The sequence below is a fragment of the Zonotrichia leucophrys genome, chromosome 1 (genome assembly GCF_028769735.1).
Source record: "Zonotrichia leucophrys gambelii isolate GWCS_2022_RI chromosome 1, RI_Zleu_2.0, whole genome shotgun sequence".
Lineage (NCBI taxonomy): Eukaryota > Metazoa > Chordata > Aves > Passeriformes > Passerellidae > Zonotrichia > Zonotrichia leucophrys.
In genome coordinates this window covers 89,370,213-89,386,378 of record NC_088169.1, presented here as the reverse complement: position 1 = coordinate 89,386,378, position 16,166 = coordinate 89,370,213, and the positions used below count along the sequence as shown (strand labels likewise).

General features: G+C 38.4%; 1 protein-coding gene across 2 annotated transcripts in view; it reads left to right on the top strand.

Moving 5' to 3' along the window:
- NME7 (NME/NM23 family member 7) overlaps positions 1-16,166 on the top strand; it is an 88,844-nt gene that overhangs the window by 29,342 nt on the left and 43,336 nt on the right. For both annotated transcript variants that reach the window (XM_064721713.1, XM_064721704.1), the window contains exons 5-7: positions 800-850; positions 3,226-3,433; positions 6,409-6,514. In XM_064721713.1, coding sequence (XP_064577783.1) covers positions 800-850; positions 3,226-3,433; positions 6,409-6,514 — 365 coding nt within the window. The remainder of the gene's footprint in view (positions 1-799; positions 851-3,225; positions 3,434-6,408; positions 6,515-16,166) is intronic.

Below are 16,166 nucleotides of genomic sequence, written 5' to 3'. Positions count from 1 at the left end.
TTTTCAAAGTTCTGTTTGCTTTTGCCAAGGCATCCTGTTCTCAAATCTCTTACGTTAACCAGGCCAAAGTCCATCATCTGTCTTGTGTCCCCCAACATTCCAATAACCCCTCACTGCAGAAATCCCATTGCTTTGGAAGAAAGGAGTGTGTAGTCACTGCTGTGTTTCCTGATGAGATTGCAAGGCCAAATTGAGTTTTGAAGCATGAAAGTGTGGGGGAAATCCAGTTTTAATATGGAGGCTATTGTGCTGCCTATTCAACTTGTAAGATTTGAGAACACTGAATGGAAACCAGGTTATGCAGGATTTTGTTATGCACCAGTTTAATCAAAGACTAGCCCTGATAAAGAAGTGTTCCAGTGGAGCAGATAAATTTTTTATGTTTTAAAACCAGGCTTCATTTAGCAGCATTCCCTCTCAAACTCATAAATGATGAAAGCAACATAATAGCAAATGGCTTGCAAGAAGGTGACTCTGCTGCATTTATTTCTCAACCTGAGAATGTGGGGACAATCAATGACCATGAAATGGGCTTTAGTAATTCCTTCTCAGAGCAGGAGCATGAGGAGTAGTCAGCTGTACTGGTAGCTGCACAAAATATGAAATTTAAATGTAGTTTCTGTTATTGGACATGAACACCCAACAAGGTGTCCAGTTTAGGAAGACATTGCCTGTAGAAACATGTTTATGGATGGTATTTGAATGAATGATAATTGTGGTTTTCAGGGGGGATTTATGTATACATGTATGTATGTGTATATATATCTATAGCTATATCTCTGTCTTTTTACTTTTTCAGAAAAGAAGCAGCTGATTTCTATGCTGATTATCGAGCAAAACCCTTTTATCAGTAGGTATATCAATTTCAGCTTGACATGTATTAAGCTTATTTATTGACCGCACAAAATTAATTTACCATTTTTGATGCCATGGGACTTTGGGAGAATCAGAGCTTGTCTTAGTTGAGTGGAGCCCTTTGCAAAGCATGCACCTTTTCTTCTTCCTCCAGGGAGAGATCCTTATTTCAGCTATTTATGGTTTTAACTCACACTTTTTACAACCCAGTGGTATCAGGGGAATGCCTTTTGTCCCTCAGAAGTGAAAATGCTCCTAGCAGGACAAAACTTCAAAGCCAAGAGAAGGGCTGTCTTCAGGATCAGGGTGGAGCTTGCAGATGCGAATTAGGGGGAACACTTAGTTGTAAGAATTGATTTGGTAACAAGTATCCCAAATAATAAGTAACTGAAAGGATAGTTCATAGGGTAGTTTTTACTGAACTGCTACCCTTGGACAAATGTCAAACTTGCATGATGTTAGACTGCTGCACCTGATGTGAGAAACCTTAGTCTTTCCATAACTGACCAGATGGATGCTTATGACCCAGAGATTGAATCGTTTCTACTTTTCCTGAAAGTGCCAGCAACTTTCTTTTCCTCCCTCTCCACTTTGCATTCTGCCTCTTCTAGGGAGAAGGTGCCTTGTGTTTTTCAGCCATATTGGTGCATGTGTTTGCACTGATGTGGTTGAAAGACCTGGTTTCAGTTCTGACACGAAGTGCTTGAGAACTAGCATTGCCAGATGCTCTCCAGCAGCAGCAGCTGATTTGTTGTGGGTCCAAACTCAAGCCCTTCAGAGAGACATGGCCCCAGGCTATGTCTGACCATGTTGGAGGTCAGAGAATGCATGATTTGGAATTGCCTTTTCTTTGCTGAGTAAGCCTGCTTGAATATGTTGATAAATAATAAAGAATTTTGCCTGAAGTCTTATTTCACAGATGTCTATCTATACTAATGGTAATTGTCTGAGGAACTGTAGCCTTTGTCCTCTGTGATGTGCCTGTCTCCCATCCTACAGTCCTATTGGCTACATCTTCTGTATAGGATTTTTCTCTAAATTAGAAATAAAAAGCTCTAGAGCATTCCAAATCAAATAGAAACAAGAAACTTCAAGGCAGTGAAGTGTGAAATACACGACTCATTTATATTTGATGTTGTATCTTGTCTTTAAATTGATTTCATTTGCAAGTTCACTAGTAAATGTAAGTCTAGTGAATAGTAAGGAAAAATAATAGTTCTATTGTTTGGAAAATAATGGCTTTCATATTAAAGAAATTTTTTAAAAATTCAAGGATTAGTCTGCACAGTAAATAGTGTTGTAGAAATTGCTTTTTTCTTGGATGTATGTATGTGTACTGTTTAAATGTCCTAAACAAGCAGACTCTGACCAACAGAACGTGATATCCAATCACTTTTTATTGTGTTGTTTCTTTATGTAATTTTAAATAGTTTTAACATTGTTTCTTTTTCGAAAAACTACTAGGATTTTTCTTCTCTTCTTGACCAGGGATCATTAGGAAGAAGGTAGTTGGAGAAGCATGCACATCCACAGTTATAATTGTGTAAAGCTCTTCTTTTTAACAAAATAGTACAAAACTCAGGGCCAATGTTCTCCTTCGTTGGTTCTGTCCAGACTAAACAGTGAAAAGACAGGCTTATTGGTATGCATGTTTTGTGAAGATACCATAGTTATTGGTGTTCTGTTTAGTTTTTAAATGGAATGTTTGGGTTACCAATTTTGGATGGTTGTTTTCTATTGTGAGATGGTCAAGACAGGAGGCAGGCTGCTCCTGAAAACAACTTCTCCTTATTTGGATTCATCCCATTAAAATCAGTTGAGTTATGCCAAGATGTAATAGCTCACTTTTTGAGTAAGTCCCTTATTCCATGCTAATTTTCAACTCCTTCCCTTCTCTCCCACTTTGGACGCTGGCTGGGCAAAATCCATGGCAGACATCTGTGGGGCAGTGCTGATGTTCTGTCAGTGGGGTACACATCCAGGTCATGTATGAGAGCCTTGAAATGCTGCTGTGCAGAAGAGGAAAGCTTAGGAATCATTCCTGTTAGTCAAGTGGTTACCAGGGTCTCTCCTTCACTGTTACCAGGACATCAGTACTGATCCTTTAAAAATTCTTTTGAAATCTAGGAGTCTACAGAGTAGCTTGAGTGAGTTTGGGTTAGCTACATGTTGCTTTTTTTCTACAACCATAATAAGGGAATGTCTGCACATGACCTAATCTGACCTGTTCCCCAAAGTAAAGTCAACTTCAAAGTTAGATCAGGTTGCTCCAGATCTTGTCAGTTTGAGTTCTGAGCATCTCCACTGGGTCACGTTTTTGTTGGTTTTAATTTGTAGCGTGAATCACCATGTGCTGTTTCCCTTTTGCAGTGAGCTTCTCCAGATAATAATGAGTGGCCCCATCCTTGCTATGGAGCTCTTAGGAGATGATGCTGTGAGTAAGTGGAGAGCAATACTGGGGCCAGCAAACCCTACAACGACTGAGAGTGATACACTGGACAGCATCGCGGAGAGCTTTGGATATTGTGGCCTCAGAGATGCAGCTTATGGCCCAGATTCAGTTGCTTCAGCTGCTAAAGTAAGTTTTTGACTTTCTTGACTGAGGTTTATTTTTACTTTTATCTGCTAACAACCAGATTAGGAATTTCTCATTTTGTTTCTACACTTGAGTTCATAACTAGTTTACATATTCTTCATGTGCTTCTTTTTAGCATGGAAAAATAAACTGTCTGAAAAGAGAAATCTTGTTTATCACAAAGGTGAATCTTGGGTGCTTTGATCAGGAGAGCATGCCTGGTCATTTTTATTGTCTCCTGTACATCACAAACAGTGATGTATTGCATAGTCTGTGTAATCTACCTATAGTCTACCAATGTTGGTCATAAAAAGAAAGGAATTAAATGATTAAATCTTTTTGTGCGCTCTTGTGTTTTACACATCTGTTCTCCTTCACAGTTCTCACTAGTGCTCTGCTTGCAGCCTACTTTGCTGTTATTGTTCAGAATGAAAAATTAAAAACCAGGCCACTTTGTAGTGCTTTGTGCTTTGAGAGGTAACACAGTGGACATGGCTTTGAGGAGTTTGGTTCCATTTTGCTTTGTTGGTCATGTTTCTTTTCTCAGTGCTAAGAAAAAGCCCTGGGACTGGGTAATAGATATTACTATTTCTGTAGAATTAAGGTGACTTTTGTGTGCATTGTTGTGGGATAGATATGCTAATAAATGATAGCAAGAATAATGTTTATCTCATGGTTGATTGATGTGTTGCTTGGTGTCTCAGCTGTAAACCACTTTAGCTGGGAAAAGATACCAATTGTTGCTTCCTTGATTCTAGTCTTCCCTCTTTAACTTGGAACAGCTGCAGTAGCACAGCTGGAGACAGACCTCTGGTTAAATAGTTAGATGTCTTCATATATAAGGGTGAAAGTTTCTCTTTTTTCCTGTGTACTACCATGACAACAGCGCCAGCTTCTGAACTGAGAGTGTAGGAAGGAGTATCTATTAGCATAAATTCTTGGTTAGAAGCATAAGTATGTGCTTAGGTTTTAGTTTGTTATTCTTGCTGCATTTCATTATTTTTGAAACTATGTCTGAAGGCCCCGGTCATCTGCAGCATTTTTATGACACTGAGATTATTTTGCTGAACATCTGCAGATGTGTGCATCTTTGTGGTGTTAATGATACCTCTCTTTAATAAATCAAACAACATTTTGAATTTAGTGCCCCGTGCCTTTATTAATTTAGTAGGCCTAGTATTATATGGCTGTATAGCAGCTGTTATGGAAACTAGTTGGCTGTGCCTGCAGAAGATTTGCTGAAAAGAAGGAAATATAAGATAAAGGGACCTAAATTAACTCTCCTGACAGAAAACTGAAGTCTCAACCACATTTAATGAATGTACTGTAAGATGAACACTTAGAGTGGAAAGCTGCATTGTTCTTTTGATGGCAAAATGACAAATGAAAGTATGTCTCTGATACATTCTAAGCTGCTGTCTCTCTGCAGGCCAAATTTTGTAATTTCTTTAGATCAGGAATAAAGGGTAAGGAAAATGATATTTTTTTTTAAGGCTCAACAAGATTATAGTTTGGCCTTTCATAATGCAAGTCCTTTAGCATTATTGAGTTAATTTCCTTTTATGAATTTTAGTGGATAAAACTAAGTGTTAACTATTACATGTATTTTACTGCCTTTTTCTGGCTGCTTCTTTTGGAGTAAATAGCAATTAATAGAGTGGGACAAGTTCCTTGAATCATGCAGCATTTTATCAGTAGAAGGATGTAAGGAACGAACCCTGTTGTCTCAGGTGCACCCACTTAAAAAGGTGGATTATTTGCCAGCAGAAAAACAAAGACGCTTTTTCCATCTGTTGAAAGATACATTGTCCAGGATCCGCTGCCCAAGATCCAAAGCACAACAAGTTTGAATTGTGTAATTCTTCAAGAAGGGATTGCAGAAATGGTTGAAGTGCCATGAGCTAAATGTGAGTCTATTCCATTTAAGTTGAGCTAGTAAATTAAGGGAGACAGTTCCAGGAAATGGCCTTTAGCATTGCTACTGTTATACAGGAAAAAATCAAATACATTTGGTAGTAGTATTTCTTGGATGAAACATTTTCTCTTAAATAGAAATGTATCATTTCTCTTACTGAATTTGACCAATAGGTAAGAAATGGAACCTGTGTTTTGCACATTTGTTGATTGGCAGATTGTGTAACATATGTGCATAAATGGTATGGAAAAAGTATGAAGCTGGCAGTGAACAGTGATAAATACCGCAGAGGACAAAAACCTGACTGCCAAGTTCACCCCAGTATGGTCTAAGACGCAAGGTATCTGATGCCTAAATAATGATGGTGGGAAGAAAGAAATTGAAGACAAAAAGGTTTCTTTGATTTATCTGAGAAATCAAAGCCATTGGGTTCATCAGTTTCAATTCAGTAAGACTGAACTAATTAATAGAATTAATATAATTTAAAAAAATTATAGGGCCAATAAGGCATGAGAAGTGACGCAGCAATTTTAGACAAAGTTTAGTTGTTAAGGATGAAGAAAATGTAAAGAATTTGGAAGGAGGTCAGTTTTGTATATGGAAAGAAAACCTACTGAGAAATGGATAATAGTTGTATTTTTGCTTATGTAGTGGAAAAGATGATTTGAAAAAAAGGAAAAATAAAATATGTGTGTAAGGGAGTGGATTTGGAAAGATGCTGAGGAAAGAGAGAGAGTATTAGTAAAGCTGGGGACACCTCTACCAAATTATTGTTGCATCAGCATTTTGAGTGCTCCGAGTATGAACAGATTGCATTGCAGAACTGAAAGGAAGATATTGCAAGAAGTACTCCAGCCCTGTTTTTGTGATTGTAGCAGTGATGCCAGAGAGGAAAAGATACATTTGAGATTATGCTTCAGGGAAGAAGTATTCATAGGAAAAAAATATGCACTAAAGGTTTATCTTCTGTGATTATGGATACTTCAGATGTTGTTACTCATGATAAAAGCTGATGTGTGCAGCTAGATCAATCTAAAATGTGTTTTATTACAATTGTTTTCAGGAGCTGGAGCTGTTCTTTCCCTCCAGTGGAGGTCGTGGACCAGTCAGCAGTGCCAAATTCACAAACTGTACTTGTTGCATTATTAAGCCTCATGCTGTTAATGAAGGTAAGCAATGCAGATAGCAGAGGAGAAAGCAGTATGTGTCTGTTGTATCCATGACCATTCCTCTGCCCTCTTTTTGGGAGAATGAGACTGTGTGAGCAAAGGGTGTATTTCACATGCAAAAGCTTGCAGATACATTGTCTTTCATTTAGTATTTCTGCAGTTCATTTCCATGAAGAGTGAGTGGGTCATGTGCTTTCCATGCAGATACCTGTTCACTTCAGAATAAGAAGGTAGAGGTGAAAAAGATTAAAACCTATGTGAGGTGTGACATATCTTATTGTGACAGCTTCCCATGTCCTTGCTCCTGTCTGCCCAGCACAGTCACCTGCTGGAGGTTAGCATCCTCCCAAGAGAGTGAAAGCAGGACACCTGGCCATGATCCAGGGCTCTCTGCTCAGGCAGTAGCACATCAGATCCAAATGACTCACAAAGGGAGATCTGTGCTGCTATAAATCTCTTTCTACTGAATGTGCTTGGGATGGAAAGTAGGAAAGGCTTGTTTATGAAAGTGAGCCAAAGACCTAAAGCATTTGGTGGATTCTGTGGTGCTTTCTGTGCTGGAGAATGCCCTGGAAGTTTGCCATATGAGTATTGGGAATGTTTAATGCTCTGCTGTTACCATGCAAAAATAACCTCGCTTGTGTGTCCTGTACTTAGATCCAGGAGCATGTGTAGGAGCAGTGAGCACAGTAAAATATTTTGACTCAGGCACTGAAACAGTATTTTTGAATGCAGAATAAATATTGCCATGTGAGAGCATAGAGTTTTTTCTTAGTAAGATGCAGAGCACACTGCAACATTCTAATCACTTCTTTGTGGATAGCTTAAATGGAAAGAGCAGAAGTGGCTGGAGCAGTTTCCAGGCCTTTCACACCTCAGGTGGGAAGTCTAGAGAGCTTGCTGAAATTAAAAAAGGCTTTCACAAGGAGGAGTTTCGTAGCTGGTACTGATAATGTGCCTGTTATCTCTTCCAGGCCTTGCATGGCATTTGCTGCTGATAAGTCTGCCATGCAGCAAAGACACAGCTATGTTCCTTTTACAGAAATATGGACAGCAGCTGGGACTATGATTTTACCCAGCTACGTGTTTGCAGAGGATGCACTTTTCTGTGGCAGGATTGTTAGAGTCCTTCATTTGACTGTAAAAATAGCAAAGTGGATGGCATGGACTGTTTTTTTTTTAGACTTAAGATAAAATTTCTATTACATATAAAGGTTCAGACTCAGGTTTTCTCTTGCTATTTTTAATCTTACTAATCTCTGTACATTTCAGTGTGATGTCTGTTCTTATTTTTTCTTCTGGAACTTCTCTGAATTTTTCTGAGTTGTCAGAAGACAAATTGTGACCCTATTTGCACATCCCTCTGGGTGTGTGAGTGCCTGTAGGAGGCTGAAGGTGGTGAGGAGAGGAGGTATGAATGTATGTAAACAAAAAATGTGTGTGCACATCCGACTTTGTAGTGTGAGTGCTGGTCTTAATGTACCCTATATAGTCCCTTTTCTTACACCACAGAGGGCTGGAAAGTCAGAGGACAGCTGCCAAAAAGCAACTGAAATTTGAAAGACAAAAAGTGTACCTTGTGTGAGCATTCTCCCTCCATACAGCTGTAATTACTACCCTCAAAAACAAAGAGATCAGAATTGACTTCTCTAAGTCAGCAGATTGTTTTAACACTCTGTTGTGGTTTAACCACAGCTGGCCGCCAAACCCCACACAACCGCCCGCTCACTTCTCTGGGATCCGGGAGAGAATTGGAGGAGTAAAAGTGAGGAAACTCATGGGTTAAGATAAGGACAGTTAAATAGGTAAAGCAAAAGCTGCACACACAGTCAGGTAAGTGGAAACACAGCAGCTGGAGAGGAAATTCTGTGTGGTCTTCAGGGGAAAAGGTGGTTTGGCAAAGCCAGAGGCATGGAAAGAAAATCATGTGGGTCAAAGCATCAGAGCATCTTCTGCGTTGGAGTTTTGATTTGTGCTCTACAAATTTTCAGTACTGATATCTAAAAATAAACCTTTTTGCAATTTCCTATGCACTGCTGAGGCTTTGAACTTGGCTATCTAATTACCATGAATATAAGCTACTCATTACATATTTACAATTACATGAAGTTTCACTTATGTACTTCAGTTTATATGGAGACCTAGTCTTTATTTCTGTAGAGACATTTGGCTGAATTAATGATTTGAATTTTGCTTTCTGGCCGTTTTCCCCAGTGTTTGTTTTTCCTCCAGAGTCTGTTGCATAACTGATTCTTAGAAGGAAAAATCTTCCTGGCTTTCTGTCCTAGAAGATGATTTGCTTTAATGGCAGCTGTAAACTAGAGTGCTTTTCAGGATGTAATCTCTAGTTCATGCTGGTTAATTCTTGGGCACAATACTCTCTTATGAAATTACTTTGATAGCTACAGGTGGTTTCTATCTAGTGATAAAGTAGAGGAAAGTTAGTGTTGGTTTTATCTCTGGCCTTGCTGCCTCTCTCCTGATGGACATACAGAAGTGTCTGGTCTAGGCAGCCACAGCAGCACAGCCCGGCCAACCACAGCAGGAGCTGTGCAGTGCCCAGGCAACTGAGAATTCCTGTAAGCAGGAGTGTCAGCATGTCTGCCAGGCTGCAGAGGAACCCTGGCCTGCTAAACGGTCTTGGGGGAGCAAGGTGAAGTTTAGCCTCGGCTGTCAAGAGTGCTCGTAATGCTGGCATCACTGGCCCTCTAGGAGTTGTGCCCTGCACATCTCTTAAAGAAGTAGGGCCATAGCTATTGTGTCCGTTTGGTGTCAGCGTAACATCTGTGGAGGATCAGAAAGGGGTAGGCCGTGGAAGGCAGTGTAGCCCAGAGGATTCTGGAGTAGACAGCTTCAGGGAGCTCCCTGGTGGCTGCTCCCAGTGGAGATGGAGAACTTCCCTGGCTGGCAGCAATGAGATGGTTGTATTTTTGCTCTGAAGAGGCTTTGCAGAGCAGTCCAATTCTTCTTCACTGAGAGCTAGAAGAATGCAAAAGCAACCCGATGCTACTCCAGGCAAATTTGTTCTGACCAGGGCTGCATCAGTTAGACATGATGGGTTTATCCCCTCTAGAATCTGTTAACTTCTCAGTGTCTTTCAGTTTCCTCCTCTTCTCCTGAGACCAGTTTTTAGTCAAGTAGGTTGGTAACTAGTAAGCACAGCTCTAGGATTGTATTGTTAAGTCATTTAACAATTTGAAGATTTTAGTGTTGGTCTGTGTCTTGTAATCCTCCTGCTTCTTGTGCTTCTGATACTTGAGATACAAGATCATAGTTGCAATCACATAAACATTCTTTTTTTGTAATTCCCCTCGTGTTAGTAGATTTGGAGGTATTGGCACTAGTGCTCAGAAGCCAAACTTGTAAATTCACCATGATGAGTAAACATCAGTGTAGTGCCCTTAGGACAGTTATGATTCGACTGTTTTGTGAGCAGAAATAGCACCCTATAGATCACTGGGTGGGATTAACTTTTAGTATTTTTATGTGTAACAGTTTAGTCATGTTTGCTGTAGGAAGTAGACGTTGGTATTTCGTGGCAGGTTTAAAGTTTCTTTGATGTGGCCTTTAGTTCTTCCTTGGAAAATTAGCAGGCGAAAAAATTTAAAATAGAGATGATCAGGCTATAAAGACTGCGGTCAGAAGTGTGTGATATGCAAACTGAAAAGGCTGCCTAGAGGAAAGGAAGCCTCTATGGTTTTCAGAGGTCCTAGGCATGAGACTGACTACCCAGACAGGTTTGCTCTCCTTGTATGTGTTAAGCTTGAGATTTTTTTCTAATGTATCGGCTAAATTAAATCCTTCTTCCTCTTAATTAAAAAATATACAGTGCTGTCTTCCACAGTATTCTTCAACTAAAGAAAATTCAAATCTCATAGAAAATAAAAGGAGCAGGAATACCTTCTTGCCAAGTGAAAAAGATACTGTGTGGAAATGTGGTTTTAGACCTGTTCTGAGTGGATGATAAAACCTAGACCTCTTCTATATTAACTTAGTAGCTAGTGGACAGCTTTAGAAAGTTGTAGAACTTTATATTCATTAACAAAAATGTTGCATGTCAGGAAATCATAAGAACCATATTTCTTTATGCAAAGGCAGAAAAGTTCCAAGTGAGAGAATAGTTTGTAGCTCCAAAGACAAATCTAAATGTGACAAAAAGAATACCGAGGATGGTAGTTCAGTCTCAGACAAGTACAGAAACAAGGTTTACTTATGTAGAATCTCAGGTGAATTTACTGTACAAGAGAGAGTGAGGAGTGTAGAGCATGGGAATCCGGCCTTGTAGTGGATTATCTGACTGCAGACAACTGAAGGACTGTCCTGGCACACAACAGACTTGTTGCTCTTTGAAAGAGAAGGCATCACTATGAAAATGTTCAGTTCACCTTGGTATAATGCTAAGTGTACTTACTTGTGTGTCGTTAGGAAACTGAATAAGCTGGAAAAGAAAAAGAGGATGGTATTGTAGAGATACAAATCTATTATCACTCTTAGCACTATTTATCTGTTTCATAGGTTTTTCTCAACGCAATTTGTATTCATTAGATATAAAAACTCTGGAAATTGTTGGGGTTTTTTTTACCTTTTTAGGCATAAGTCTGAGGAATTAAGTATTTTTATTTTCAGGAGACCTAGAATTAGAATAGGGTTTTCAGAAAACTGGCTTGAGAAAAAATGAGGAGTGCAATTTTCTCGTAAGTTATCTGAAAGTACATCTTCTGTCTGTGATAAGTGTGCAGATAATAGAAAGGTGAAGTGCAGATGCAGTGGAGTTTACCCCATTACAGGTAGAACCTTTCTTTGGATTTTGTCTACAAGACTGAGTGCTAAGTGGAAGGAATTATTTGTAGATAGAATCTGGAAGCAAAAAAAAATAAATTGTGGAATGAACAAAAGTCTTTGCAGATACTTCAGAGTGGATGGTTTGAGACGTGACCTCAGGGTATTCCCACATGCAACATGGCAATCTTAGTGCTGCAGTCATGTGAGGACTAACTAGTAAAACACTGCTTTCAGCTGCAGGCATTCTTTTGCAGACAGACTTGCCCAGGGAGAAGAGGTATTTTATGTCAAATGAAATGCTGTTTGTTTCTTGTGTTTTCCTCGAATATATATACTATGTAGGATGTTGAAACATTTGGTGGTGTCTAGTGGTGCTGGGTTTTTTTTGGTTGATTGGGTTTTTTTCTCTTTAGAGAAGCTAGAAAAAAGTAGTTAAAGTGAAAACAACCTACTTTGTCCCTTCATCACTGTTTTTTAGAATAAAAAAGATTTAGCTTTCATGAAATCAGTCATCCATACGCTTCCATCTGTGTTGTTAATTCTTTGCTGTAGTTGTAGTGATGGATATTCCTTGCCAGGGATGTTTGGTTTTGAAACCAAGCCCATAGTGTTTCTTGGTTTACTTCTGCCTAAAGTTTTAGCACCTTGGCATTGGTTTCCCAGCTTAGACTGATTTTTGATTTCAATGACTACTGGGAAAGTGACATCTATTTTTTTGATGTACGAAAAATATATTTTACATTTAAATAGATTTTGGTAGGGGAGGAGGTGAACTGAATTTGGAAATCCTTTCTGACAGTTTGAGATGGGATGGAAGAGGAGGAGATACACTTCTGAGTACCAAACAGATCAAATGGCACAGCCAATCCTTGCTGGAGCTCATAAGTATCTTCCAAGTGGAAAAAAATGTATTTGCTACTGTGTTCAGTAGACTTATAGTGGTGATGTTCATGTTACTGGAAATCATCTCTGTGCAGGGACGATGGTATTATTGTAAAATAAAAAAGAGACATTAGAAATGAGTGTTTACTACTGCATTTTGGGATTTTCACTTGTAAAGGGTTAGAGAAAAGTCAATTAGAAGAGTGGACCAGGATAGTGAAACTTCTTTTCATATCAAGGAAACTGATTAATCAGGAGTGTATAATTTCATTGAAATCACTCAGTGGTTGATGTACGTTTACCAACATGTCTTTTGTGAAGGAAAATATTCTATATTGATCTCTGAATTCTCCAAGTATGCTTTTTCTAAAGGAAGGTAAAACAGTGTAAGATAGCCTAATTCACTTGGTTATCAGTGTCTTTGTTAAAGTTCTTTGCTGTCAGGAAACCAGAATTTTCCTTTGGTGGAGTAAATTGTTTGTTTAGATCCTTACAACATAGGCATCCGCGTAGCTTTAAATGTCTTCCTGAATGTAGGACTGGCCATGAGCATGTCAGATTAAAAGAGCTTTACAAATGAAGTCTTATCAGGCATCCTGGGGTCAGTTCTTGTCAATATTGTCATTGATGGCTTGGATGAGTGAGGTTAGAGCATGCTTGCAATGCCTACTGAAATTTTGAAGGATGTGAACAGAACATTTCTGTGAACAGAACATCAGAACATTCATGATGAATTACAGAAATTAAGTGATGCAAAGATGATGAAACTGAGTATAAACTGCATAACATTACTGTGGAGAAGGGATAATAAATGCAAAGATATAAAATAAAGAAGAACTGGCAGAGTATCAGTGAAAAGTTTGGCAAATTGTTGGTATAGTGATGAAACAGGCACAACCTGTGTTCACTATGTACCCACTAGTTCTGCTTAATGAAAATCCAACTAATTTATCATATCCAATTTCTGGGCTCTCTGTTTCAAAAAGAACAGAAAAAGAGAGCAAAAGAATAAGAGATTTAGCCAATGAAAGCTGTATGGGTTTAATTTATTTAACCTGAGGTAGGTAGGACAGGGATATACAGCTTTCTGTAAGTACATTTACAAAATATGTGCATATTTACTAATTTAGGAGAAAGAAGATTTAATGTAATCATTAAGGAATACTTTGCAGTGTGTCACTGGCCTGATGTTTGGTGATGTAATGGAACCTTAAGTTACCAGAAATTTTTGAGAACATTTTAGAAAAATGAAAAAAATGTGACCATGCCTAATCTAACTCACTGTACCTTCAAGCAAAAGGTAAATATATTGAAGTCTCTTCTTTTACTACCCTTTTCAAATCAGAGTGTAAGGAGAAAGGCAAGATACTGGATCTGAAGACAGCCAAGACACAGAATATAGGAATATGTCATAGTCTTTTGCCAAGTGGAAAATAATTACAGAGCTTACAGTGTATTTACTGTTGTTCTAGGAGAGTGAGTTGTTGAACTTTCCAGATTGTAGGGGATCACATGAAGATTTTAACCTCCAAATTAATTTGACAGTGAAATAGTAGATTAAAGTTATTGTTTGTAATTATAGGCTAATGCACATTCCAAGGAGCAAATTTAACCACTTCCTTTCTGTAGCTTTAACCATTAATGAGAAGTCTCATGCACAGTGTTCAGCAGGGATAACCAGAGAAAAGGAAAGAAATGTTACTAAGATTGTGAATTGTTTGAATTACAATACTGAATGCTTTCATATAATCCAGTGGTATTATCATATGGATAATTTTATTTATCCATATGATAATAGTTATCCATATGATAATATTTATTTAAATTTATTTATTTATTTTATTATCCATATAATAAGATATCATATTTAGTTTTTGATACCATGTTTAGTTTGTTATTAAGAAATAAGCAAAAATAAATGAAATTCATTATAGCCATAGAAACATTCTACTAGCCGGAATGATTGATCGTAATTTTCTTAAGTTGAAAGAAAAATAAAATCTGATTGGATGTGCTAAAGGAGTGTAAAGTAATGAACATCGTGAAAGAAAGAGCAAAGCAAATTGGGTATTTATTTTGAAACTTTCTCTTAACACACAACAAAGAAAGAAAACTACGCTTTTCTGGGTTTTGGGTTTTTTTGCAGATATACAGCTGTCAGTTAGAGTTCAGCATAACTGTGGCACAAATATTGACTTTTGTTCATAATACTGCTTTCTTCTCCAAATTCTCTTCTCCAATGGCTCACACTGCCCAGCCAAATTGCTGGATACTTTGTATAGTCTGGTTCTGATCTTTGCCTTGAATTTCTCTATGGGCCTTTGTATCTGAATGCTGAGTGTGACTCTTCCCATCTGTTCCCATGTAAGAATTTCCAGAACACCTTTTTGTCTCTATGGCTTTTCATCATTCTGCATCTTATAATGCCCTGTCTCCCATTCACATGTGTGGTCTTGCCTTGTTCACAGAAGTTCAGAAAGTTGCAGCTGAAAATAAGCCTTTGAACCCCCCCCTTTGGATCTGTCAGTTCCCATTCTCAGCTGTGTCACATAGTTGGTCATTTTGGTTTCAAGGCCCCCTGAGATTTAATATCTGTATGCATAATTTTTCTTGTGCTAGCAGTATCCTGACTTCTACTTTCCAATAAGGCCGTGTGATATCTTTGTTTTCACTCCTTAACTTTTAGTATTTTCAGATGAATATTTTCTGTAAAGGTTTTCACCAGTGCTGCAGTGTTGACAAAGTTCTCCATAAATTTCTGTAAAACTGCCCTTCAAACTTCTCAAGTTTCTCCTTTAATATTCTCCTCTAGGTTTCTCTTAGACAGAAATGAGGGATAATGGAAAATCCTGGACTCTATCACTATGAACAATATTCTTTCAGCGTTTCTCACATGCTCCTCTCTCCCCCATCTGGCTTTTCTTTTCCTCCTCATCACTAGCCTGGGAGGCTTTTGAGGTCCCCCTCTCCTTTGCTGGCCCAGAGTGTGTCACTCAGGAGACCCTCTGTCATTCCCTGGTGTGCCAGAGCACAGGTGCAAAAATGACTGCATATCCTTTTTCACACAGTACGCAGTGGGGCTGGAAGACCAATAATTATAGATTATCACCATGACCAAACTTTTGGGGAGTCTAGAAATGGTGTATTTATGCTGCATAGTAAACATGCCTGGAGTTGTGTTATTCCTAAGTAGAAAAAGAAGAAAAGAGCGAGAAACCTTGTTCTTCTGGGTATAGGTTGACCAACTGATAGGAAGAAGTGCACTTTTTGAGAAGGACATTTGTTATTTACTTACTGCCCAGTGTTTTCCAATGTTGTCTGAAACAAAGATTAGCAAGAACTTCAACTGAAATATATTGCAGGGGAGCCCAACTCTAAATCCCATTTTCCATCTTCTAGAGTTCAAAAAGGACTTTGCTTGGAGTCAAGCCTGATGGTGATTCTCTGGAGTTTTGAAATAGGATCTTACCACTTGGCAGTAAAGAATCATATTATTTCATTATACTATGAAGCAAAATTGCATTTCAAAATGTCAGAAAAAAGCATTAAATTAAATTTCTACTTATAGTTAGTGATATGTTAAGCACCCAGTAGAGGTTACTTTTAGAAGTATATTACTGGATGAGGTGGATCATCAATCTGATCAGTCATGGCAGTTTTTGTATTCCTGTCAAAAAACCCCTGATGTTCAAGAGGAATTATTTTTAATTATTGGAAGGATTTAAAAAAACGACATATGGAGGCTGAGATGAGGAATCTAGTTCTTGCCTTGATTTGAAAGCAGTCTGCTATCTTGCCTAATGAGCTTTTGTCAGAGGAATGGTTAAATTAGGAAACAGGTCAAGAAGAAAGGGAAGAGAATGTAACATTCCTATTCCTAGAGCTGGGAATGAGAATGTGAATTCTCTTCTAGGGAAGAGAATGTAACATTCCTATTCCTAGTGGTTCATGGTGCACTGGGACTGAAAGCTCCCCAGTAGCACAGCTG